At 43.0% G+C, this 25,609-nt stretch overlaps 3 protein-coding genes and 1 long non-coding RNA gene across 5 annotated transcripts in view; 1 reads left to right on the forward strand and 3 right to left on the reverse strand.

Moving 5' to 3' along the window:
• Positions 1-5,481: 5,481 nt before the first annotated feature.
• On the reverse strand, positions 5,482-6,918 carry LOC148863748 (uncharacterized). The gene is made up of 3 exons (XM_088976790.1): positions 6,699-6,918; positions 6,202-6,628; positions 5,482-6,127 (listed from the first exon to the last, which is right to left on the reverse strand). Exons 1-3 carry the CDS (start codon positions 6,770-6,772, stop codon positions 6,077-6,079), a joined length of 552 nt encoding a protein of 183 aa, XP_088832916.1. The 5' UTR covers positions 6,773-6,918; the 3' UTR covers positions 5,482-6,076.
• Positions 6,919-11,442: 4,524 nt separating this feature from the next.
• On the reverse strand, positions 11,443-11,819 carry LOC148863749 (uncharacterized). Its single transcript, XR_016109665.1, has 2 exons — positions 11,760-11,819; positions 11,443-11,673 (listed from the first exon to the last, which is right to left on the reverse strand). It is a non-coding gene; the product is annotated as an uncharacterized LOC148863749 (long non-coding RNA).
• Positions 11,820-12,335: 516 nt separating this feature from the next.
• LOC148863750 (T-complex protein 1 subunit delta) lies at positions 12,336-14,678 on the reverse strand. Its single transcript, XM_088976789.1, has one exon. The coding sequence runs from the start codon at positions 14,179-14,181 to the stop codon at positions 12,574-12,576; it is 1,608 nt and encodes a 535-aa protein (XP_088832915.1). The 5' UTR covers positions 14,182-14,678; the 3' UTR covers positions 12,336-12,573.
• Positions 14,679-14,905: 227 nt separating this feature from the next.
• The window catches only part of LOC148863751 (DExH-box ATP-dependent RNA helicase DExH3-like), a 46,158-nt gene continuing 35,454 nt past the window's right edge, over positions 14,906-25,609 (forward strand). The window contains exons 1-3 of one of the 2 annotated variants that reach the window (XM_088976788.1): positions 14,906-15,566; positions 23,605-23,756; positions 23,845-23,932. In XM_088976788.1, coding sequence (XP_088832914.1) covers positions 15,300-15,566; positions 23,605-23,756; positions 23,845-23,932 — 507 coding nt within the window. In that variant the 5' untranslated portion in view covers positions 14,906-15,299. The remainder of the gene's footprint in view (positions 15,567-23,604; positions 23,757-23,844; positions 23,933-25,609) is intronic. The other variant, XR_016109664.1, reaches the window with a different exon arrangement.

Raw genomic sequence — 25,609 nt, forward strand, 5'->3', positions numbered from 1 at the left:
CCAAGCCCGAGTTCCCGCTCACGGAAAACCGATTCGGCGCCCTGGCGGCAGACTACCAGCATTCCGAGCCCATCGAGCTCAGCAACACGAAGGCCAGCAGCGCCAGTACAAGGCCCACTCAACAACGAAGGCGCCGACGAAGTCGTCGAACCGCCACCCGTGTCTTGTCAGAGCTCAGAGGCAAAGAAGAGACGAGCTCGAACGAGGTAGGAGCTGCCCCGATTCTCTCGATCCCTCCCCCCCTCGCATCAGAACTCCTGGCGGTCCCCTTACCCAGAAATTTCAAGCTCCCACCTCTAGACAAGTATGACGGGTCCTTTGACCCCAACGACCACGTTGACGCTTTCCAGTCCCAAATGCACCTCGCTAGGGCCAGCGAATTGTGCATGTGCGTGGCCTTCACCACCACCCTTAGGGGGGTAGCCCGCACTTGGTACAGGAACCTGGCCCCCGGGTCGATAAAGTGCTGGGCCCAGTTCGTGCAGGTCTTCACCGCACACTTTGTCACCAGCAAACGATGCCCCAGAACAGAGGAAAGCATCTTCAGAGTAGTCCAAAGGGAAGGAGAATCCATCCGGGGCTACATCAAGTGATTCAATGAAGCATGCTTGCAGATACCGCGGTTGGACCCCGCGGTGTAGCTCGCGGCGGCGAAAAGAGGGGTAACGCACAAAGAATTCAAATGGCACATGGTAGCTAACCAGCTCGCAACCGTGGCCGAATTCCTCAAGCTCGCAGACAAGTTCATAAGGACAGAGGAAGAAATCAACCAACGAACCGAAGGCGGGAACGAGAAAAGAAAGAGGGAAGGCGAGCCCTCCAACCCAATCGATAGGAAAAACCCGGCCCGGGAGCCGAAGCCGAACCAGTCGTTCCAAGCTCCCCTAGCAGTTCGGACGGATTACACGCCGTTAAACACAAGGCGGACCGAGATCTTAATGACGATCAAGGACGCCCCATACGTGAAGTGGCCACCTCGCCTAAAGGGAAATTCGAACGAGAGAAATAAGAATTTGTATTGTAGTTTCCATAGAGACCATGGTCATAGTACCGAGTAGTGTAGTAATCTCCGAGACGAGATAGAGGGGCTCATCCGTCGCGGAAACTTGAGAAACTTTGTACAGCACAACAATAATAACAATAAGGCAGGTCGGCAAGGGGAGCACGAAAAGGATGCCCCCGAGTCTAGCATCAGACCTACCGAACCGTTGCAGCGACAACCTCAGGAAGAGAGGCCAGTTCGGGGAACCATCCATGTAATTGTGGGAGGTTCGGTGTTAGCAGGGTGTACCTCGGCAGCGGCCCGGACTTCAGTTCGCGAAGCGGCCCTCGAGGAACGGAACCCCCCAAAGAGACCAAAGACCGAAGAACCAATCTTCTTCACGAAAGATGACGCGCGAGGGGTCTGCTACCCCCATGATGACGCGCTTGTCATTAAACTAAGGATCAGCGACTTCGAGGTCAGACGCGTACTCATAGATTCGGGCAACTCATCGAACATCCTCTTTAAATCAGCGTTTGACCAGCTACAGTTACAGAGGAGCGAGCTGAAGCCCGCGAACACTCCCCTGGTGGGTTTCAGCGGAGAGGAAGTCAGATCCCTCGGAAAAATAACAGTACCTGTGGAAGTCGACACATGGCCTTGTGCGAACAGACTCAACCATGATTTCCTAGTGGTCGCGACCCCCTCCCCATAAAATGCCATAATAGGGCAGCCGATCACGCATATCCTACGGGCGATGGTCTCCACCTACTATTTGGCCATGAAGTTACCTACGGACTTCGGTGTGGGGGTGGTGCGGGGCGACCAGCTCGACTCCTGCAAGTGTTATGTTGCCGCCCTGAAGGGAAAAACCAAGGCGGTCGACGACCTCGAACTAGAGCGGCCTGCGGAGCAGGGTGAGGAACGAGCTTCGCCCACAGAGGAAACTGTCGCAATCCCGACTTCGGCTACGGACCCAGCTCGCACACTTCAGATCGGAGCTTTCGTCGAGGAACCCCTACGAACCGAACTGGTGAGTTTTTTACTTCAAAATTTATATATTTTTGCCTGGTCCGCGGCTGACATGCCCGACATTAGCCCCGGCCTGGTAATTCACAAACTTAATATTGACCCTGTAGTCAGACCCGTTAGACAGAAGAAACGCAACTTAGCCCCATAACGCTGGAGGGCGGTTGACGAGGAAGTCGAGAAACTCCTCGCAGCAAACTTCATAAGGGAAGTTCATTACCCGAGCTGGGTGGCCAACCCGGTGCTGGTAAAAAAGGCGAACGGCAAGTGGCACATGTGCGTCGACTACACCGACCTGAACCGAGCTTGCCCAAAAGATTGCTTCCCCCTCCCCAGAATTGTCTGCTTAGTAGACGCGACCTCGGGACATGAGTTGCTAAGCTTCCTGGACGCCTACTCGGGCTACAACCAGATCTGGATGGACCCATCCGATGAGGAAAAAACCAGCTTCATAACCGAGTTCGGCGTATATTGCTACAAGGTCATGCCCTTCGGATTAAAATATACCGGAGCGACCTTCCAAAGACTTGTAAATAGGCTGTATCGGCCCCTGATTGGCACGAAGATAGAGTGCTATGTAGACGACATGGTTGTCAAGACAATTTTCACAAGAATTAATACAAAACTTAGATTATGTCTTCCAAATCCTGCGTCAGTTTAGCATGAAATTGAACCCCAACAAATGTGTCTTCGGCGTCACCTCGGGCAAATTCCTAGGGTACATTGTCAATCGGCGCGGTATTGAGGCCAACCCGGACAAGGTAAAAGCCATTCTAGATATGAGACCACCTCGGAAAATAAAAGAAGTTTAGAGGCTAAACGACTACATAGCCACTCTAAGCCACTTCATGTCCAAGTCAGCAGACCGCTGCCTACCTTTTTTCAAAGCAATCAAAGGCAAAGGGTTCGAATGGACCCAGGACTGCCAGCTTGCGTTTGACGAGCTAAAATGTTACCTCGCTAGTGTGCCGACCTTAGCCCGGCCCGAGGAGGGCGAGGTCTTAGAACTGTACCTCTCGACAAGCGACGAGGTGGTCAGTTCGGTACTAATAAAAGAAACAGACTGGGTCCAGCGACCCATCTATTATGTTAGTAAAATTTTGCAGGGAGCAGAGACAAGGTACCCGCATATAGAAAAGCTAGCATACGCACTGGTGACAGCAGCTCGGAAACTCCGTCCATACTTCCAGGCTCACACTGTCATCGTACTGACTGACAAACATCTGAGACAAGTTTTACTCAAACCCGAGGTTTCCAGTCGACTGACAAATGGGCCATCGAACTCAACGAGTACGACCTCCAGTACAAGCCAAGAACTGCTATTAAGGCCCAAACTTTGGCAGATTTTATCGCCGAGTGCAATTTCAGCCACGAAGCCCTATAGGTCGAGCCCGAGGTCCCCAGTTCGGGCGAACCCGGAGCTCCCGAGCCAATAGAGTCTGAACCCCGTGAAGTAGCAGCCAATGTGGCATCTCTCCTGGTTAGGCGAAACGCGAACTGGGATGAGGAGCCCTGGATCCTTCACGTGGATGGTTCCTCGAACTAGCAAGGCAGCGGGGCTGGAATAGTCTTATGTGGCCCGGGTGGCACAAAATTAGAATACGCACTATGCTTTGAATTCGCGGCATCCAACAACGAGGCAGAGTACGAATCACTGATAGCTGGGCTGGACCTAGCGCAAAAGGTAAAGGCAAAGCACTTGGTCATCTGCAGCGATTCCTAGCTCGTGGTCAACCAAGTTACGGGCGAGTATGAAGCACGCGAGCTCTCCATGATCGCATATTTGGCGAAAGTAAAAGAAGCCCTGCTCAACTTCCAGTCATACTTCATCAGGCAAATCCCATGGTCAGAGAACACTGAGGCCGACGCTCTGTCCCGGTTAGCCAGCACAAGTCACAACAACATGAGAACCGTGTACATAGAGGACTTACCTCGGCCTAGTATTCTCGGGGGGACAGAGGAGGTCGCTCCCGTCTTGGAAGCAAAGCCGAGCTGGATCGACCCACTCGTGAGCTTCTTGATAGACGGAACCCTCCCTGCAGAACGCAATGCGGCCAAGAGGGTGCAGCGCCAGGCAGCCAAATACGTCATAATAGATGAACGGTTATATCGACGGTCCTACACGCTCCCCTACTTGCGTTGCCTACGACCTGCCGAAGCCGAGTTTGTACTCCACGACACTCATGAAGACCTGTGTGGCGGACACTTGGGGGGCTGAGCACTCGCCCAAAAAGCACTTCGACAAGGATACTACTGGCCAACGATGAAGGCAGAAGCTACCGAGCTTGTCAAAAAATGCGACAAGTGTCAGAAGCACGCCAATATCCACCATCAACCTGCCTCCGACCTCAAATACCTCGCCAGCCCGTGGCCCTTTACACAATGAGGCATCGACCTCCTGGGGCCATTCCCACCAGCAACAGGTGGAAGAAAATTCCTAGTCGTTGCAGTAGATTACTTTACGAAGTGGATAGAAGCCGAACCTCTGGCAACTATTACGGCCCGAAACAGACAGAACTTCTTTTGGAAGAACATAGTATGTCGCTTCGGGTTACCTCGGGTACTAATTTCCGACAACAAGCAGTTCGAGAATATCAAGTTCCAAGAGTGGTGCCAGAACATGGGGATTCGGCAAAACTTCACATCAGTCGCGCACCCGCAAGCAAATGGTCAGACGGAAGTAATGAACAGAGCCATCCTACGCAGATTGAAAGCACGTTTGAATCGAGCAAAGGGATTGTGGGCCGAAGAGCTACCAAGTGTCTTGTGGGCTCACCGAACTACAGAAAAAACCGTCACGGGAGAAACCCCCTTCAACCTCACCTACGACACTGAAGCAGTGATCTCGACAGAAATCGAAGTACCAACATTGCGACTAAAAACATACGACGATCGAACAAACGGAGATGAGTTACGTACCAACCTTGACCTATTGGACGAGGTAAGGGACCTCGCGCACATCCGGACAGCGGCATACCAGCAGCAGGTAGCTCGCTACTACAATGCCAGAGTAAAGCAATGAAAATTCCGAGTCGGCGACCTGGTCCTTCGTAAGATTATGGTGCCCGAACCCAGCATGGGCAAATTTGGACCAAACTGGGAAGGACCCTATAAAGTAAAGAGAGCGCTCGGGGGGGCATACGAACTCGAAACCTTGGAAGGCAAACAAGTATCTCGAGCGTGGAACATCGTGAACTTAAGGCGATACTACCTATAAACCGCCAAGTGAAGTGGACGAAATCAAATCCTATGGGCCACGATGTAGAGCCAAGAGGAGCCTCGGTGTAAACAAGCAAAGAAAAATAGGGCATATTATCAGCTCGGCAAAAAATCAGTTCGCTGCAAAAGCTTTCGCGGCAAAACAGGTCACGGAAGTATAATAACCCGGACAAGAAAGTGGCATATTTAGTTCGACAAAGAATCAGTTCGGGGAAAAGGAACACTTGGGCAAAAAGATTATCTATTCCGTTGCAAGAAACAAGAGTACATTGGCCATCAGAAGGGACTTACAAAAAAAAAATCCTTACATGCTCGGAGCTACTTAGTCGCCATCAAAAGGCACTTCAACAACACCCGAAGGCCCTGCCTCTCCTTCAGAGTCCAGCTCGCCATCAGCAGCATTGGCCATCTCCTGAGTTATACGCGAAGTGGATATGGCACTAACATCGAGGTCGGGGTACGTGTTCCGGATCATCCACCTACTCAGTTTGAACCCCCTTCTGTAAGAATCCACCATCAGATCGTCAAAACGCGGAGAGGCAATGTAGTCTTCAACGACCTTTTTCTTGGCGTCTTCAATGCATTGGGAAAAAATCTGTGTTTTCTCCCTGATGTCCTCCTGAAGATATTCGACTTGATGCTGCAAATCCAATTCAAGTCCGCCATGTGCTTGACAACTACCCCCATAGCCTCGGCGTCACGCTGAGACCTTGCCTGCCTGGCCATTGCGACACGAGCAGCCTCTTCGGTAGCATAAGCGGCCGCCTCAGTAGCTCGGGTATTCGCCTTTGCAACATGGAAAGCTTCTTCAGCAGCATGAGCGGCAACCTCAGCAGCTCGCGCCTGTCACAAGCTCCTCTCCACTTGGGCTGCCAAGGCATGAATTGAAGAATTCACCTACCAAAAGAAACAAGTGAGCAATAACAGCAAAAGCGACAGAAAATGAAAAAGGCAGATGAAATTTGACTTACCACCATAGCATGTGTTACGGCGCGGCAGGCGACCTGATTCAAAGGAAGATCGTTCCACGCCGAGATCTCCTCAGGGATAGCCTCCCTACTCTTCTGAAGAGCGTAGTTCGGTGTCGACACGCTCCTGAACTCCCCTTGAGCTCCCGAACCCGAGGGCCCAACTTGCGTATGAGCGGACTCGGAGTGAGCAGGAGCACTTGAGTATGCAGGAGCGCCCGTATAAGTGGTCTCAGCGTAAGGCACCCCGACAGCTTCATGCATCGGTGGAGTCACCTCGGGCTCCCTGGGCAGATCCTCCAGCATGTGGTCTGGAACTTGAGGCTCCTCATCCGGGGGCAGCTCGGTACGAGTTCGCTTGGCGACCCGCTTCCTCCTATTCATACGTTGGAACAGATGCCCCCACGAGTTCTCTCTGCGTCCATCACACCTGCAGAAACGAGTTCGACATCAGAAAAAATGAAGGAACAAAGCAAGAAACCACATAACTAAAAACCTACCCGAACTCAGGCCGACTGCAATAAGCTTGGCCTCCGTTAAGTAGTGATGACACTTTAAACTTTGTCGTGCCCATTGCCGGAGGCCCTTCACCGTCTCATCGAGAGTAACACCTGAATCAGGAGCGGCCTCACCCCACTCGGCCTGAAAGGGCCATCCTTGTGCACTTCGCACACCGAAGTAGTCCCGCTTCCACAACGGGACCTTATTAGGAAGATCGTGCAGAAGCTTAAAGCCCGGGCGAGGAGAAAGGTAATATGCCCATCTTCCCCCAGGAAGAGAACCCGCTTGTCTCTTGAGCATCAAGATGGAAGAGAATATCTCTAAGTCTAAGGGAAAATTCTGCTTGCAAAAAAGGGAAACTATCCCCACTAGGTTCCAATAGAGTTCGGATGAAGTTGGCCAATGGTGACACCGAAGTGGTTTATGACTTCGACGAGAAGGGGGTGCAAAGGAAGTCGCAACCCCGCAGCGAGCTGCTTTCGAAAAATCACAATCTCATCAGGACGTGTTCCCAAGGAAAGCTACCCGAAGGAAAAAAATATGTATACCCCCCAGGAAGATTGTAAAACATAAGTATAGATTGAAGCCCCTCAGACGTCATGGTCGAGGGACCAAACCTATCTAGCATCTGACCTCGGCGAGAGGTAGACGCCAAACTGCTCGAATCGGCTCGGCCTACTGGTTCATAGTCCCTGAATTCCACCTCAGGATCACTGAGGCAGTCGGGGGATACGGCTCGGTTTGTAGAACCTACGTCAGTCCTACTTGAAGAGTCGTCTGAGCTATGAAAGCTAGACATTGAGGAAAAGAGGTGGATTCCGGAAGGTACTCACCGGAAGAAAGTTTTGAAGGCTCCAAAGACGGGAACAAGCCAAAAAATCTTGGAGGCTATGTAACCAGCCAAAACGTGAGCTGAAAAAATTTGGACGCGAGCTGAAAAGTTGGACACGAGCTCAGTAGGCAAACCGCAGAAGTGGTAAATCAACCGGGGTCCCCCACTATTTATAGCTATAGTAACCAAGAACCGACCGTGCAGATCAAAGACGATCCGACGACCCACATTTGCGCTGACCGCACGTCCCATGAGGTCGAGACGTGATTGGCGCACGTCTTTCCGAAAAGAGCGAAATGTCAGCGCACGCCTTCTTGAAACCGACGACGCGCCGACACGTCTCCCTGACAGCCGCCCGCGCACGTATAGTAGTGGCACGCTTTTTTCAAGTTTGAATGACCCGCTGTCACGTCCCAGCGGCGCGGATTTTTGAAATTTAAAACGCACGCTGTCACAACCATCAACGTTTCCCGCCTTCTCGGAAACCGAAGAACCCTGGCAAAAGCAACTCGCGCAGTCAAGATTCGAAGGACGGGACAAATCCACCTACCACCTCGCGAAACTCCCCACACCAGGGCAAGACCCTTGGCGCGAGGTGTGGGGGGCAATTGATGAAGGAAGATTTGGCCCGACCTCACAGTTATGCGACACGTGGCAGAAACAACAGTTTGGCAAAAAGGCCAGCCTAAGGTGTGAACACCAAGGGGAGACACCAGCGGACCGAACTCCCTACTGGGGGCCCGAACTCACCCTTGGCCCAAAACCAGAAAGTAATCCGAACTGGCCTACATTCAGTTCGGGATATACCTCGCCGAACTGGCCTACATTCAGTTCGGGATATACCTCGCCGAACTGGCCAACCTTGTAACAGTTCGGGCAGTTCGGGCAGTTCGGGATATACCTCGCCGAACTGGCCAACCTTGTAACAGCTCGGGATATACCTCGTTGAACTGGCCTGCCTTGTAACAGTTCGGGATACACCTCGCCGAACTGACCTGCCCTATAGATACCTCCGAATTCAAGACTTCGCCTCTCTCACCACTCCGCATCACCTTCTGGGCGCCAAAACCAAACAAGTCGTACCATGCCTGACATTGAGGAAGTCCGTGCCCGAGGGCGCCGCACCTGATTGGCTTGGGACCTGACGCTTGACAGCCGCACTCTAAACGGCCACCTACCACCGCCATTGACACCGCCATCTCCAGTTAGAGAGACGGTTAGGCAGTGACGGTTCTGTCCCAGCAGAAAGGACGACGGCCGAATTGACAAACACAAGGGTAATCATACCCGACCTGACAAGGGCCTCGGAGCGAGTGCGCGAAGTGATTATAAGAACCCTTGCCCCCAACAAACAAGGTATGCAAACTTTGCGCTATCTGGTTTTATCTTGCTTTTGAAGGATTCTAACTTAAGCTTCGGAGCCGTTACACCGGGTTCCCCCCGGAGCTTCCTCATCTCCTCCGTTTCAGGTTCCCTGCTATTTAGTTCAGAAACAAGGTCGTTGACAGCTAAGACCGGCCAGATCGCGCTTCATCACAAGGAAAAGCCAGAACTGACCCTACTATTGATGGAGTTTATTAGGCCTAAGCTGATAGGACTCAATTCTAACAGGCCTTGATTACCAAAAAAAAAAATTCTAACAGGCCTTTACCCTAGTAATTTCACAATGAATATGCTAATTTTATTGTTCTCTTCAAAAAACATATATCTCCTATAAAATGACTACTTTAGACATTTTATGTGAAATTATTACAGTAAACAATGAGAAATATATATAAAATTTACAAGTAAATATACTATTACTTGTATATGTATTTCTAATTTTGGTTTGTCTTAATCAAGTTGGAACAAGTAAACCCAATTCAGCCCTATTAATGGGAACTCAAAATACAAAATCATTTGGGCTGGTTGAGGGCTGGTTGAAGAACCCAGATTCAATCATTTGGGCTTATAGAGATGATCTGAAAAGGTTTAAATGGTTGGCTAGTAATATGAATATTAGAGTAGAGTGGGAAAGAAGATCAGCCAATGGATTGGCAGATGCTTTAGTTAAACAAGGTGTTAACAGGGATCATTCGTTTTGGACTTGATTGTAATCTTTCTCAGTTTCTTGGGAGGATGCACCTTGACTACATGACTAACTAGTCAGTTGATACTCATGATGCAGTCACCATTATTAGCTAGGTTGGCAAGTCAACCACAAAATTGCTTCAAAGCTTTATTAGTTTTGTGTATCTCAAATTATGTTCATGTTGTTACATTAAATACTGTGACAGACGATGAATGGCTGATGTGGTATATGAAAGAAAAAATGCATAAAATGTAAAAGAACAGTGCAGGAATTCTTTAAGTCTTTTCTAATCAGTAGTGTGCCGTACAGACTACAGAGTTGCCACAAACAAAGGCAAATTGAAAAGTCAAGGTTGCACTCTTTTTTTTTTGGAAAACAATGGTTGTGTAATTCCCTAACCTAGCTGTTCAGCCTGCCTTTTTAATGTTTACAAAATAGACAATAGAGTGAAAAATAAACATTCAATATGATTCCTTTATTGCATAGTTCTACTCTGCACTGATTTATTTATGATATCACATCAATATCTTAAATTCAGAACATACCCTTTTTTCATTGATTCATCAATGTCGGGACCAACTTAGTCATGGCAACTAGACAATTAGAGAGGCGCCAAAACAAATATTTGTCACCTCCCCACATTGATAAAACTGTACAGATCCAGACCCTATGTAATAGGGTCAAATAGGTTGGGTTTGTTGGATTGACCTGCACCATTGACAGCCCTATGAGTTGGGAAGACTTCTAACAAAAGCAGATAATGGAAAGTGGAGATCCATATTCTCATTGCAATTCTCTTATAATTGTTACATTGTGATTTGCACTTTCTGCAACCTGGGCTCCATGCTAGGCTAAGCGACTTGTAAAACTCACTGTGATAAGTGGTACTACTAACCAGACAAAGCTACAAAGTAATTAAACCAAAGGCAAATAAAGCACCTAAATTATAAAACAAACATGCTTCTGCAACCTGGGCTCCATTCTGGGTAAGCGACTTGTAAAACTCACTGTGATAAGTGGTACTACTAACCAGACAAAGCTACAAATTAAACCGAAGACAAATAAAGCACCTAAATTATAAAACAAATATGCTTCTGCAGACCATACAAATGTCCAGCAAGCCCAAGCAAAGTGTGTGTTTAAGATATATCAAATTCCACCAAGTATGCACATGGAACCTAGCCATACATATCCTCCAATTATATCTTTTAAACCATCCATACTAACAATCTATCCTTCTCCCTCAAAGGGCAATTTTAGTAAATAGCCGAATATAGCACTTAAGCTCAGGGTCAAGTTGGTTATTTTTTCTTACACCCCACTCCCAGTGGAGCCCAGGTATGCACCCCCAAAATTAAAAGCCTTGAGTACAAGAAGAAAATCACCCATTTAATAAGATAAAAAAGGATAACAATAACAAAAACAGCCAGACTAATAGTACCATTTGTTACAGTAAGCACAACTCTTCAGGCACAGGTGGCAACCACAAATTGAACCAAGTATCCAAATATAAAGCTACATAATGAAAACATTGGGGCATGTTTGTCCTCTAAGGATCATGGTATAGCAAACTGACCAACTAGAACCCAATTGACCACATAATACTGATAGAATTCCAACCCTTCATGAAAACAAGAAGGAACATTAGAAATCTCTAATGTAAAGCCGCTGGTTTACTACAAGCCATAGAAAAATACTGCCCTCCTTTTCTTCCAAAATATCACCTAGTAAATAAGTTGAGTGAGAAGAACATAATACATCCAAAGTCCAAACTAGCCCCCAGTCCCCACTAAATTGCCTGAGAAGATCATAACTACAATACTACCATGACCACCATCTGGAAAGGATAGAGAACACCTTTAAGAAAAATTGTGGTTTACACATGACTAAATGCAAACTTCAAAAATGAAGTTAAAAGCGAAAGAAAGTTCCCAACATTGAAGCCAGCCCTCTTTTTACTCCCATAGTTTCTCCATCTACCTTGGTTTCCAATCAAAACCATCAATAAATTACAAGGAGAAAGGATGTCTTTGTTTGAAGATATAATATGCCAAAAGCTAGCAAACCATAACTGCATTAGATCACCATTCATGAGTCCAAAATTAACAAATTCACAAAGTTGTAAAATGTTATATAATATGCAACATTTGTACCTACCAGCGAGTGGTTACCCTTTCAAAGGCTAACATTCAATAAAAGCCTTCTAATAGAAAAACTGCAATAAAACCAGAAACCAAAACTAATTTTCTTAACCAACTTGACTATAATAACAAGTGACACTAAGATAGTAAGATGCAACACTTCATCATTATTAAAGATTAACTTATTACAAAGGACAAAATAAAACAAAAGTATACAAAAGCATCAATCCCATAAAAAAAGGTACACTTTGCAAAGTGAAGCCTAAACAAGGGTTCAAAATCCCACAAGGGAAGGGAATACATAATGGAAAAACAACCCAACTAGGGATACCTTGTATCGTTTCTTAATCTAGCCTCTCTTCAGTCAAACAGTCATATTTACTGTCACTTTCTATCCAGTTGCTACTACCTAACAGTCATATGTAAAATGTTGCATTGAAAGTTAACAGAGGGCAAGATAACTCACAAGTCACATCAACAAAACAGTTAAACTCTTTCACAAATAAGTTAAGCTAAAAACAATGAAGCTAATTCTTAGTTAACATAAAGATAGCCTGATGCTGAATTAACAATAATGACATGATTAACCACATAGAAAAACATAGAAAATATTGATTAAATCACCAAGCACCAGGCCAAAAAATGAAGAAACCAGATAAAGTGTGTGTGTGGTAACAAGTTAACAACAAGGGTAAAACTGTTTTAGCATACTCGCTTTCAAAAGAGACACAAAAAGACCACTAAATTCTTAAGCACACAAACTAAAAGACAGCAAGATCAAAACATTTTTTGCTGTCTGTTGTCCTGTTGACCTCGTATTGTAATCTTATCTACCTCACAGTGATTATGTCATCTATCTTCAAAATCATCCGCACACACTCTGTTGCCAATGTGATGGCACTAGTGCTGACAAGCAAAGGCTGTACCACATTCTCCTCCAATATGTTCGTGATCTGTCCCTTCCTCACATTGATACCCGCATTGATCTCTCCCTGGGCGTGGCGATTCCGGAGCTCGGTAACAATGGCTATCGGGTTCAAGCCTGCATTTTCTGCCAAAGTATATGGAATAACTTCCAGAGCCTCCGCAAACGAGCGGACACAGTGACTCTCCATCCCATGCAAGACCTTTGCCCATGCACCAAGCTGCCTCGACAGCTCTATCTCTGGTGCACCACCACCTGCAATCAAGAACCTCTTATTCACCAGACATCTGACAACACATAGGGCATCGTGTAAGCTCCGTTCAGCTTCATCAATAACCAGCAGATTTGAACCACGAACAAGCACTGTTGTCGTCCTCCCCATATCCTTAATACCTGTAATCTTCACAATTTTCCCATCCCCAAGTGAAACCTCCTCGACACAATCAGCATGCCCCAACTTCTCTTCACGGAAATGCTCTATATTGGCAATTGGTAGACAATTCAAAGTCTTCGTAATGAACTCAATCTCGTCACGCTCAACATCCTTAACCACCAAAATCTTCGCTTTAGCAAGATAATGCAACGAAAGATCTGTCACCGCATCCCTCAAAATACTCTTTTGAATCAGCAAAACATTACACCCAGTAGCTTTAATTTTCTTAATCATACCCAGGATATAATTACGCTCCTCCTTCAAAATCCTGTCCATCTGAGTGTAATCCGAAACAACGATACTCTGCTCGATGTCGGTCTTTGGTGGCGAAATCTGGAACTGGATAACAGCAATCTTTGCATTCTCGACACGCGTAGGACCACCAGCAGAATGACTAACCTTCTTATCGAACACCAGACCCTTAACAAGCTCAGTGTCATCGACAGTACCGCCAAGCTTCTTAACAATCTTGACATCACGAAGATCGACAAGATCAGGCTTGGCGGGGTCTACAACAGAGAGAACAGCATCCACGGCGAGAGGTGCAAGAAGCGTGGAGTACTGACTGACTACTTTGCTGTTAAGCGAAGTGCTGGCAGACTTGATAAGCGACTCCCGATCAGAGAGCTCGACAGGAACGGCCATGGCCGTGAGCACATCAACGGCTTTCAGAGAGGCCTTGTGGAGAGCATCGGATATGACAGTGGGGTGGATGCCATTGTTGAGGAGAGAAAGGCACTGCTTTAAGAGGGCACCGGCTATAACCACAACAGTAGTAGTTCCGTCACCAGCGACGACGTCCTGAGATTTGGAGAGCTCGACGAGCATTTTGGCAGCGGGCTGGAGGACTTCCATCTTATTGAGAATGGTGGCACCGTCATTGGTGATGATAACTTCGCCAGAGGCAGTGGATATCATCTTGTCCATGCCTTTGGGGCCGAGACTGGTGCGGACGGCATCGGCGACTGCCCGGGCGGCGACGATGTTGGCTCGGCGGATGTCTTCTTTGCGCTTGTTGTCGATGTAGCTCTCAGTCTTGGATGAGGCAGAGCGAGGCTGTTGAACTGCAGGGGACGCCATTGGAAGCAAACTCTGAAGCTCGAAACCCTAACCCTAGACACAAAAATGCTGTTTCTGTGATCAAGGATGAAGAGAAGATGGTGGAATGTGGAAGTGTCTTAAGCTTAAAACCCTAGACCTCAAGCCCGTGCCTGAGGAAGCGTGGTCTGTGAGTCGGAACTGCTATTTGCTCAAATGAAAATGGAAACTTGAACCAACGTTGGAGCTTGAAGGGTGAGAGAGAGAGAGAGAGAGAGAGAGAGAGAGAGGAGAGCAGAGAGGATTCTGGAATGACTTAGGCTTGGCTTAACTCGATGGTCAGACCAGATGGACCGCAAGCAAGTTATACGGTTTGATCTGATACCGGACCGACCAGAATGATCCCGAAGTAAGACCGATCGTCTGACTCTCAAAATCTCCGTGATAGACCATTAGCTGATTAGTATGAGTATCACAACTGAAAATGTAAATAGACGAAACGAGGAAAAAGTCGAAACAAAAATAAATCAGATTTTGCATTCAAATTTACTTGCATTTTTATACTTTTGCACCAGTACAAATAAAATTGTAGTGAGGACCTTTCAGGTAAATCCTAAGTTGGCAAACATAAGCCTAGCTTGAGGTAAACCCTAAAACAATTCAGCCCAAGCTCATGTTAGTTAGATTTTAGTTGGGCTTGGCGGGGTTTACGTACCCAACCGGTCACACTAGGCCTTTACCTGGGCTTTGTCAGGCCCGAATAATTGATTCGGCCCGTCAAAATAGCCCACCGTACAGCTCTCAAAAGATCCAACTTTCTTCCCACCACCACCACCACCACCACCACCACCACCGCACCACCACCGCAACAGAAGGACAACATCTTTTCATTTCCCATCTCTCTCTTAACCCAATTCAAAATTCCTAAAAGAAAAACGAAAAAAGAGGGATAGAAAAGCGGAAAATGTCGCTTGGAGAACTCTACGTTTTACCAAACATCTGAAATCACAGTCATAACATGCCCTGCTTCGCTTTTATGCGAGGCTGCCTCAGGAACGATCTTTACTTGACCATGCATACTGAGACCAACGGTTCTGTAATTCGCAGTCCGTTCATACCCCAGAAACCCTACAGCCTTCAGAACTATACTCTTTACCGCCATGAAAGACCGAGCCCTAGCTTTCGGTACTGTTTGCGCTCCCCAGCGCTTGAGGTCCGTGATAACTTCTTCGGCTTCTTCTGGAGTCTCCACTCATTCTCTGGACTTCGATTGGCGGGAGAATCAAGGTCTCGTTTTGAGCCCTAGGAGCACTAATTTTCCCTACTTGCAACCACAACGGCAGAATGTGCAGTATGGCCGGTACGCTTATGATGATTACTCGGAAGATGACTCTGATCAGGACTTCCAGTCAGCTTCTTCGCAAAAGGTAATTTATTTATTTTTGAGTAATTTAGGGTGCATTTTCGGTTGAATTTCCCTCATTTTTGTAGCGTTGTGGAACCTTGGTTGAGAACGCCGGAGATGAACCGCAACCAATAATTAGCATGAGTTGTGCAATAACCTAAAATACAAAATTGCCAGCGCCAGGCAAATTGTTTTAATTCTTATTGTGGTCGTGACATACTTGGTTCATGTCAGAAACCCCCTTCCCCCTCCAATTGGGGGTATACCATACTCACTTCCTGCTCATTGTTTCTTCTGGAGATTGGAAAGGGGTAATTCTGCGACGCCAAAATTTTCCAATGATGAGAAGGCAAGAGCTGAGGTCGAAAGGGCTTATATTTTGATTTTGCACAGCGTTGGCATAAGTGCTTCGTAAGAAGTTCATGATCTTATTGATTGGAGTGGAGGAGATGATGGCTTGTTATAATGATAGTACCAGAGGATTTTGATGGGTTTCTTGGGTTTCAATCTTTTCGTTTTTGTGCTCTCATATTTTGATGTGAGAGATGTTGGTTTGGATAAGGTCGGTTGAATAGAAATCCTGCAAGTTATATTCGGTGGGCTGGACTTTTTAGGGTTACAGCAGTTTGTGACCAAACTTAAGACAAGGCAACAGTAGATGTTCCACTTACTGTCCTTGTTTTTAACTGTAACAACAATTAATTCTCAAAGTGGCTTCAAAAAAAAGAAAAAAGAAAAGAAAAAGGTCATTCTCAACACCTGAGACTTCCATTTGACATAGAAATAGAACGGTGAAAATTTTCTAGAGAAAGCAGCTGGAATTGGGTCTGATCAAATGGTTAAGGGGAAATGGTAAGTAGTTAGAATATCAGTTCAATTCCGCATTATGAAAAGGGAGTTAGAATGATACAATCCAATGGCCATCTAGAAGGACTAAAGAGCGTTTCAGAATATTCAGTAGAAGAATCTAGCCTCTCTTTTTAAGCTTGGAAGCCTTGGATCAATTCTAACCAACTGCAGCACAAGGCTTTAATGACTTCTCAACATCAAGGTTGCGCTTACACATGTAACCATACTACAAAAAATAGTATAAGCTTAACTTTAAACTAATGCGGAATTGAACTTCAGCAGCATCTGTAGGGAATATGAAGAACCATTTGTAGACAAAGAAAGTATGACCTGTAGAAGGAAGAAATAAGATGAAGTGGGGTATTGATTTAAGAATTTAAGAATCAAACAATTCTAAATTCTAAGAAGAAAATAAGATGAAGTAGGGTATTAATTTAATAATTTAAGAACCAGATAATTCTAAATTCAAGAAAGAAAATGCATAATAGAGAAAGCAAGGAATCATTGGCTCAAGTTCTGCAGGCACCAACCTATGGAGGATCTTGTATGAATCAATGTCTACCAGAGTTTTGAAGGAATAAACCTTAAAGTATCTCGAAGGTTGAAACTAGTGCCAAAGAGGGGAAAAGGACTGGAGTTGGGGTCTGAAAAGCTAAGCAAATGGGAATCACGAGGTTGATAATAAATAGAAGGGGACTTAAAATTAGTCATTGGCTGGCTGAAAAAAAGAAAAGGGGTATTATGACACTTCAGAAATGAATTTAGGTGGTTCAAGATGCTGTCAAGACATGCAAATTCAGTTAAGATGGGTTAGGAGGTCTGCTAATAGTCTGGCGGATGGATTAGCTAAATAAGGAGTGAATAGACAACATTTGTTTTGGGCTTAATGTTAATTGGGTGGTGAGACTCTTTGTTGTAATGGGTATGAGTTACTGATCAAGAAAAAAAAAAGGACCAGAGTTTATTACAAATTTGAGATGTTCTTTTATAACTGCCTCATGGTCATTAAAGACTCACCTTCCTAATTTATAATCTCGTTAACAGTCTTAACATCATTTAGATATGTGGGAAGAATAAAGTGCTACCAGAAATATGCAAAACATTCAATAAGAAAGCTTCTTTTGCTTTACAGTTTTTAGTAAACCATTAAGTTGAAAATCTTGTCAAAGCAATTGCCAAAACTTGTAAGCTTTAGTTCAGAATCTCAAATAATTAACTTAAAAGTCAGAATTGGTTTTTGTCTTTGTTTGGGTGTAGGTGAACTCCCCCGGCTAATGTTCAGAGCCTGTTTATCTCTACTTTCTTTAGGTAGCCTAAGAAAAGAGGAAGAGTGTTGTGGAGATGTGTAAGAGCTGTTTCCAGAATTTTCTCAGAAAAGGGAAGAAGCAAAGAGGAAATTATTGAGACCATTCTGATTAGAGTGGTTCACTGGGTGAAGACTTTGGAGCTTTTTGCTGACTTCTCTTCTGTTGATATTATGATTAGCTGGAAGGAAGTGGCTAATTCCGATTGTCATAAGACTGATGTAAGCCCTCTTTGGGCTCCACCCGATAAATTATTTTATCAAGTTAAATGTTGATAGGAGTAGCACAGGTAACCCAGGTCCTTATGGTATTGGTGGTGTGTTTAGAAGGATGGAAAGGTTATCAGGTTGTTCTCAGGTCCAATTGGTGTGGGAGACTGACTACGGGCTGAGATTCTGGCTGTTATGGAAGGTGTGAAGAGGGCAAATGATATGAATGTGAGCAAGCTGGTTATAGAAGGAGATTCAAAACTGGTAATAGATTGGTTGAAAAATGGAGGAAATGACTTCTGGATGTTCAATAGTGAGAGGAAGAAATTCAAGTGGCTGACACAAAACATGGATGGTAGAATTAAGTTGGGTTAAAAGGACTGCTAATGCTTTTGCTGATGTACTAGAAAAACAAGGGAGGGGAAGAATTCAAATGTTTTAGGCACAACTGTAATCTGTATTATGCTTATAATTCTGGTGAAAAGAGGTAAGAAAGGTTACCTCTCATCTATTATATATTTTTCATCTTTTTTAATGAAATTCTGTTATTGTGTATGTTTTTTATGTATGTATGTTGTTTAACCAAAACTTATAACTAAGGAGAGAATGCAATGTTGTTTAAAATAATTAAATCTTTATTTTAATAATTTGCCACAAAAATGTTATACTAATTTTGTAATTTAGTAATTTGGATTAATTATTATTAATACTTTTAACAAAAATAATAGATTATTGCTAATTACTTAATAAAATAATTATTTTTCCATATTATTTGTTAGTGTTCTATTTTATTTAATTTACTTTATTAATGATTAAATGTTTCAATTTTTTTGTAAATATCACTTAAATATTTAAAATACTTAAAGAGCAATAAATATATAATCTAAGCCCAAACTTAAGGTTTAAGACTTTGGATTAGATTTGGATTGATCCTCATCTTGACCCAACCCACCCAAGTTGCACGCATCTTAACATTCGTAATGGGATTGGACCAAACCGAGTGCAACCCATGCATGCATTATTTTTGGGTTTTTTTAACCATGTTAGGTTGAAGCCAAAGGAGCTATGAAGGATGGGGCGATGGGCTACCCCCATTGGGTACCCTTATGAAAGTTTTGATAGTGTATTAACAATTTTTAAGGTTGCCTGGCATAGCCCACTAACCCACACCTTAACTGTAATAATATTTGTCAGGGCCTACAGATATTCTTGTTTTAGTTATAAAACTATTATTTCTTTACAAATTAAAATTTTTATTTAATTCTAGTCTAGTATAAAAAATATATAACATTTATATATAATTTGTTATCTAAATATTATATACCATATATGCTTATAACTTCCAAATTGAGCTTATTAGGGGTTGCTTAGCTTGGGCCCTATCCGCCAGGGTTGTCATTGGACTCCAAGAGTTCAATACCCAATTAGATTTCAAATCCGATTAATCCAAATCTAATTTGACAGATATATATTATGTGTATACATATATGCATTTATATTTTAAAATTCAAAATCCAACATAATAATAATGAAATGTGGATGCAGATCTAAAAATTTCATAATCGGATGTTGATGTGGATGTAGCTGAATTTGATTTGAACCTGATTCATTTACAACCATACTACCTACATTATGTGTGTGCTTGGTGCATCTTTGAGCTAGACCTAACTCAAAAGAAAATAATTGTTTGAGCATGAGAATTTGTAGATTTAATCGGGTTAGGCTAAGATATAAACAATTTGCTTCATTTTATTATTATTACTAGATAAAAGCTGCTAAAATTTAATATTTTTTATTAACTTTAGTATTTTTTTTATTAATTTTATAGCCCTACTGCTTGCATTATGTGTGGGCATGGTGTAGATCTGAGCTAGACCTAGCTTAGAAGAAAATATTTGCTTGACCCAAGGTTGGGGCCGTTGGGCTAAGTTATAAATGGTCATCCTCAAGTAGGAGTCTTATGACATTATTTTAGTTATTTTTTATAATTTTTATATGGAATGCAAATGTTTATTTTATTATTTTTCATAATTTTTACTTTTTATTATTAATTTTAATTATCCTATTAATATTAATTATATTTAAATAGAATTAAATTATATTTTAGTTTTTTAATTCATGTATTACTAATTTTTATTAATTTTTCATCTTTTAATAGTTGCTAGATAAAAAGTTGTTAAATTTTATTATTTTTATTAACTTTAGTAATTTTTATTAATTATATAGTTATTAGGTTTCGATTATATAGGTTATTATTATTATTATTATTTATTAGTTTTAGGTTGAAGTTTAATGGATGTTTAAATGGATCATATTTAAAATAATATTTTTATTTTTGTTGTTTTATGTTTGATTACTTAATTTCAATCTATTTATATTATTTGACTTATTAATATTTTACTTTATTATGTGGTATTATTATTCCCTCTCTCTTTCTTAAATGTATTTTTTAAATGTAATAACAACATGCATTAAAATAAGAGGCATTGGAAATCCCAAAGCTCTCTCTCTCTCTCTCTATTCAATAGTGTACAACTTTATTTATCTAATCAAAATAGACAATGATTACTTTTTTATATTTAAAAAAATAGGAAAATGCAAAAAATAGAGAAAATAGGTAAATAGCTTATCTCAAAGGAGAGACATGCTGACATGGACCGTCCAGTTTTATTATATTGGCCATAAATAGCTCATTTCATGTTGAAAATAGTTTGATGCTGGGCATAGGGGCAGTTTGATAGCTGCTTAAGAAGCTGAATTGAATGACTTATTGCTTTGTTTTTCTAGTAAATTATTAAGGAGGTTGTGAGCTCTTAATGTCAGAGGCTGAAGTTGGGTTGATAACTATATTTATTGTTTAATTATTATTTTTTGATAAATGATTGAATTTTATTCAATAAAATCAATAAGATATTACAATGCAGCCTTCCCAAAGGAGGGACACAAGCTGGTACCTCTCCACGATAGCAACAATGTACTACCTCAGACTAGTAACAAAAAATTTACAAAGCTGCCCAGAATAACTGTTCCCTTGATACCCCTTGTTTAGCTAACCCATCCGCTATGGTGTTAGCTGTTCTACCCACCCATTGAAAAATAACATTCATGTTCCTTGAGAACCATTTAGCTTTCCTCATAATACCCCTGTAGAACCAGATCACTGAATCTGGAATTTTTAGCCAACCCACAACAACTTTGGAGTCTCTTTAATAATCAAATTTTGAACTCCTAACTGATCCGCAACCTGAATGCCTTGTACTGCCGCTAGGAGATCAGCTCTGATAGAGTCTCCTATACCTGAGAACAAAGCTAAAATGTTATTATCTTTATCTCTCAGCACCCCACCAATCCTTGAAGGCCTGGGATTTCCTTGGCTGCTACCATCAAAATTCAGTTTTGTCCGGTCTTCTGAAGGGGGTACCCACACATCTGGTACCCTGTTCTTTCTGTTACTGCTACTAGCCACAGCCCTCCAGTTCCCCCACATGTCATCAAAGGAATATAATTTGAAGGAATCTAATGATCTCAGCCAGTGGATTGCCCTGGTCAAAATACAATCCTTTACATTCTGAACATTTCTCTCCTTCTCTTGGAATATCCTCGCATTTCTTTCTTCCCAAATTGTCCACAGAGCAGCAGCTCTAATGCTCCTCCACATTGTTTTACCAGTTTTTGTGGGCCACACAAAGAAGGAAGGATCAAAGATCTGATCTATGGCTGTGGTTATATTCCATCTGCAACCAAACAAAGCAAAAATCCAACCCCAAATAGCAACAGAAAAAGGACAGGTTAAAAGTAAGGAGAGCAATCCTCACCATTAGCCCTGCAAAGTACACACCATTTAGGAGACAAATACATAGATGGCCTTCTCTTCTGCAGTAAGTCTGAAGTGTTGATTTTCCTATAGAAAACCCCCAGCAGAACATAATAATTTTAGGAGGTACAGGTTTAACCAAATCTCCTTAGCTGGGAAGCCCACTTATCCCAAGGGAGAGCAAAGGGACTTAAAAAAGGAAGCACATGTGAAGTAACCTTTTGGGTTTGGAGACCAAAGTCTCACATCAGAACTGGAAAGGTCCAAAAAAACACTTTCAGGCAGTGACAACAGGTCTGAAACATAAGAGAGTTAATGATCCCTCAAACCCCTACGAAACCCAAAGCCCCAACTCAAGGAAGATAGAGAATTAGATGTTGGAAGAAAATGAGAAATTGTTTTACCTTGTAGCAAGAAATGGAATAGAGAGAAGGGAAACTGTGGTAAAATTGAATTTTGATGGTAGCTGCCAAGGTAACCCAGGGCCATTGGGAATAAGGTGGGATTCTGAGAGACAAAGACAGCAATATGTTGTCTCTATTTTCAGGACCAGTGGATGAAGGTGATTCAGTAAGGGCAGAGCTACTAGCAGCGGTACAAGGTATATAGATGGCTAGTCAAATTGGAGTGACCAGTCTGCTAGTAGAAGGGGATTCCAAGGTAGTAGTAGGCTGTCTAATCAGCCCAGAAACAGCCTTTTGGGGCTACAGGGATCTGTTAAAGAAAGTTAAATGGACCAGTGGATGAAGGTGATTCAGTAAGGGCAGAGCTACTAGCAGCGGTACAAGGTATATAGATGGCTAGTCAAATTGGAGTGACCAGTCTGCTAGTAGAAGGGGATTCCAAGGTAGTAGTAGGCTGTCTAATCAGCCCAGAAACAGCCTTTTGGGGCTACAGGGATCTGTTAAAGAAAGTTAAATGGATGACGAGGAATATGACTGTCTGGCTTCAGTGGGTCAGAAGATCAGCAAATGCAATGGCTGATTCTTTGGCCAAGCAAGGGGTGTCAAGGGGAGATCTATTTTGGGGTACTTTGTAATTGTGTCTCAGGCCTGGGCAGTTTTGGTTTATACGGTTCAGTCCTAGGGGGGGTAACATCTCGTGCCTCCTCCTAGGCTGATTGTATTATTGATATTTAATTTAATAAAACTACTTTCATTCATAAAAAAAGGGAAACTGTCCTTAAGGGCAGAATTGCCCACCCAGATGTCTTCCCAGAACAAAACAGATGTACCAGAGTTGACATCATACCTGATACAGTTGAGGAAAAGAGGAAGAATATTCTGAATTGCTTTCCAAGGAGTTGCCAGAGTGGCTCGACGCAATACACCAGCATCCCATTCATTGCTCAAACTTCCATGTATGCTAGCTATCACCTCATACCATAGTCTCTCCTGTCCATCTCCACAATCATTTTAGATCAGGAGTGATATAATTGAGACATTTTTTTTCTTATGCTTCAGTTGATATCTTGGTATTTACCTATGTTTTTTAGTGTTATTTACTTTGTATTCCATATCAAGGAATTATTCAAGTCAATAGTAAATCTGGATTGCATTATGCATGTGAACTTGTATTTATAGGGAAATTGTTGATAAGGTTACTTTCTTTCCTTTTGTTCCTTTAATTGGTAGAAGTGTGATTCAATTAATATAAAAAAGTATTTGGAGGTGGGGGGGTTAAAAGGCGAGGTTGCTTTCTTTGGTTGTGATTGATCTTTTGCAAAAATAGAATTTACTAGGTATTTATTTCAATAACTCAAAGTAGGATTGAATTCTTTTTACCTGCAATTTTCTCTTGTCCACCATTTCTTTTGGGGCATTGTTGTTTTATATAAAGATGTATTTGTTAAACCTCTCATTCATTCCCTTACTTTGGTTTCAGAGTTCTACTCTTGATAACATTGATGAGTGGAAGTGGAAGTTAACCATGCTTGTTCGCAATAAAGATGAGCAAGAATTGGTGTCAAGGGAGAAAAAGGACAGACGTGATTTTGAGCAACTTTCAGCATTGGCTACCAGAATGAGTTTGTATTGGTATGCTTTACTGTCTACCTCATGTTACATGTCTTATATTTTCGATGGTATACTGTGTTGGATTTTGAAATAGACGTGGTTTTTGCAGTCGCCAGTATGAAAAGGTAGTCGTTTTTAGTAAGGTTCCACTGCCAAACTACAGATCTGATTTGGATGACAAGCGTCCACAGAGGGAGGTATTTTCTATTAACTTGGTTCTTTTAATGCGGGGACATGTTGCGTATTTGTCTGTCTATCTGTCTAGATAACTGTACCTCTTTGCAATATGTTCACAATCAAGTTTTCTAAGTTGGTGATGGTGGCCTTTTGTGGTATTGAATAACATAGTACTCCTTCTGTCTCACAATGACTGTTCTCTTTGAGGATTCTCTTTCCCATAGATTTTGTCCAATGCCAAAATATGATTTTCTGACTTTCTTATTGTTACCCTTTGTCATAGATTTTCTTCAACTTTTCCATATTCTTAGGAGTTCCACCTACACTAGTGCCAATAAGAGGGCAAGGCAATAGTGGAAAATAAATTTAAATGAATTAGACAACAAAGTGTTAATAACTATCTCCTTAAAATGTTTTTCTTTTTTTTTTTTTTCAAGAAGGTTTAGAACTTCAGGGGAAAAAAGACTAATACTTAAGGAAAAAATGGAGTTCGTGCAGGCAGGTCAATGGAGGAGACCCTTGAAGATAGAAGCAAAAAATTTCCTGTTCGAAGAGATGAGAATCAAGTGGAAGGTAAGCCTGAAGGTAAGGGAAGCGGAAAAGGCTACAATATTGTTGGAAGGATTAGAAGTGATCGAGTGGCTAAGAGAGTTCATAGCTGGAGCCTGTTCAAAAGGTAAGCAGATAAATTGGCAGGATTTTAGTACATTAGAAGGGAGAAGATATGTTGTTGAATGTAAGAGGAATAGAAAAGGCTTCTTCATAGCTTTGGCTGAATTTTTTGGTAATGCAGAGGAACGAAGGCAATTGGTGTGTCTACCAGCAGGAAAACAGAACCAAGGATGGGGGGAAGTTGACTGGTTGTTCAAAGAGTTTTTAGCTCAAAGAGTAGCAAATGATAAAAAAGCCTCCATAAGGGAGGAGAAGGCATATCTCAGCAACAGCAGGGCCAGTGGTCATGGCAAAACAAAAGGCCAGTGCAGAATGGTGGGAGGTCTAGAGAGAGAAGAGTGGGATAGCAAGTTTGTGATACAAGTCAAGGAAAAGGTTAATGATTGGAGGAGGGTAGCTGACTTACTGGTAACCAGGTTGAAGCTGAAGAGTGTCTTCATAGTAACCCTATTCGGTAACTGTAAAGCCCTCCTAGATCCAATAGAGAATGAATTGGAAATATCAGCTATCAATGTTCAGGCTGATTTCGGATCATTCACAGTCTTTAAATGGAATCCAACATCCAGCTCCAAGGATTTATTTGTCGAAGATGGTGTGGTGGTGCGTGTAATAGGCTTGCCATTTCATCTATGGAAACAAGAAGTAGCAGAGTCTATAGTAGTATTGTTTGGAGGAATCTTGAAAGGAGCTTTCTAGGGCGATCTTTATTCAGTAGCAATCCTGCTAAGTGGTGTGAAGCCAGAAGACATTTCACGAAAGGTAGAGGTACGAATAGAGGGGAGTTTTGTCTCTGTGTGGCTAGCATCCTCCATTGAAGCAGGGCTGTGGAAGGAGGCTTGTATGGTAGGAGGGGAGAAGGAGGAAGAAGCATTACGTGGACTTGTGAGATTGGTTAATTCAAATGGGAAAGAATGTTTCACTAAAAAGGGCTAGTAAAGCAAGAAAAGGCTATGACAAATGGCAGATCTTTTGCGCAGGTGGTGTTAGGGGAAATAGACAAAAATTTACCATTGTCTAAAGGGAGA

The sequence above is a fragment of the Nelumbo lutea genome, chromosome 3 (assembly GCF_056320005.1).
Source record: "Nelumbo lutea isolate HS-2025 chromosome 3, American lotus-T2T, whole genome shotgun sequence".
Classification (NCBI taxonomy): Eukaryota; Viridiplantae; Streptophyta; class Magnoliopsida; order Proteales; family Nelumbonaceae; genus Nelumbo; species Nelumbo lutea.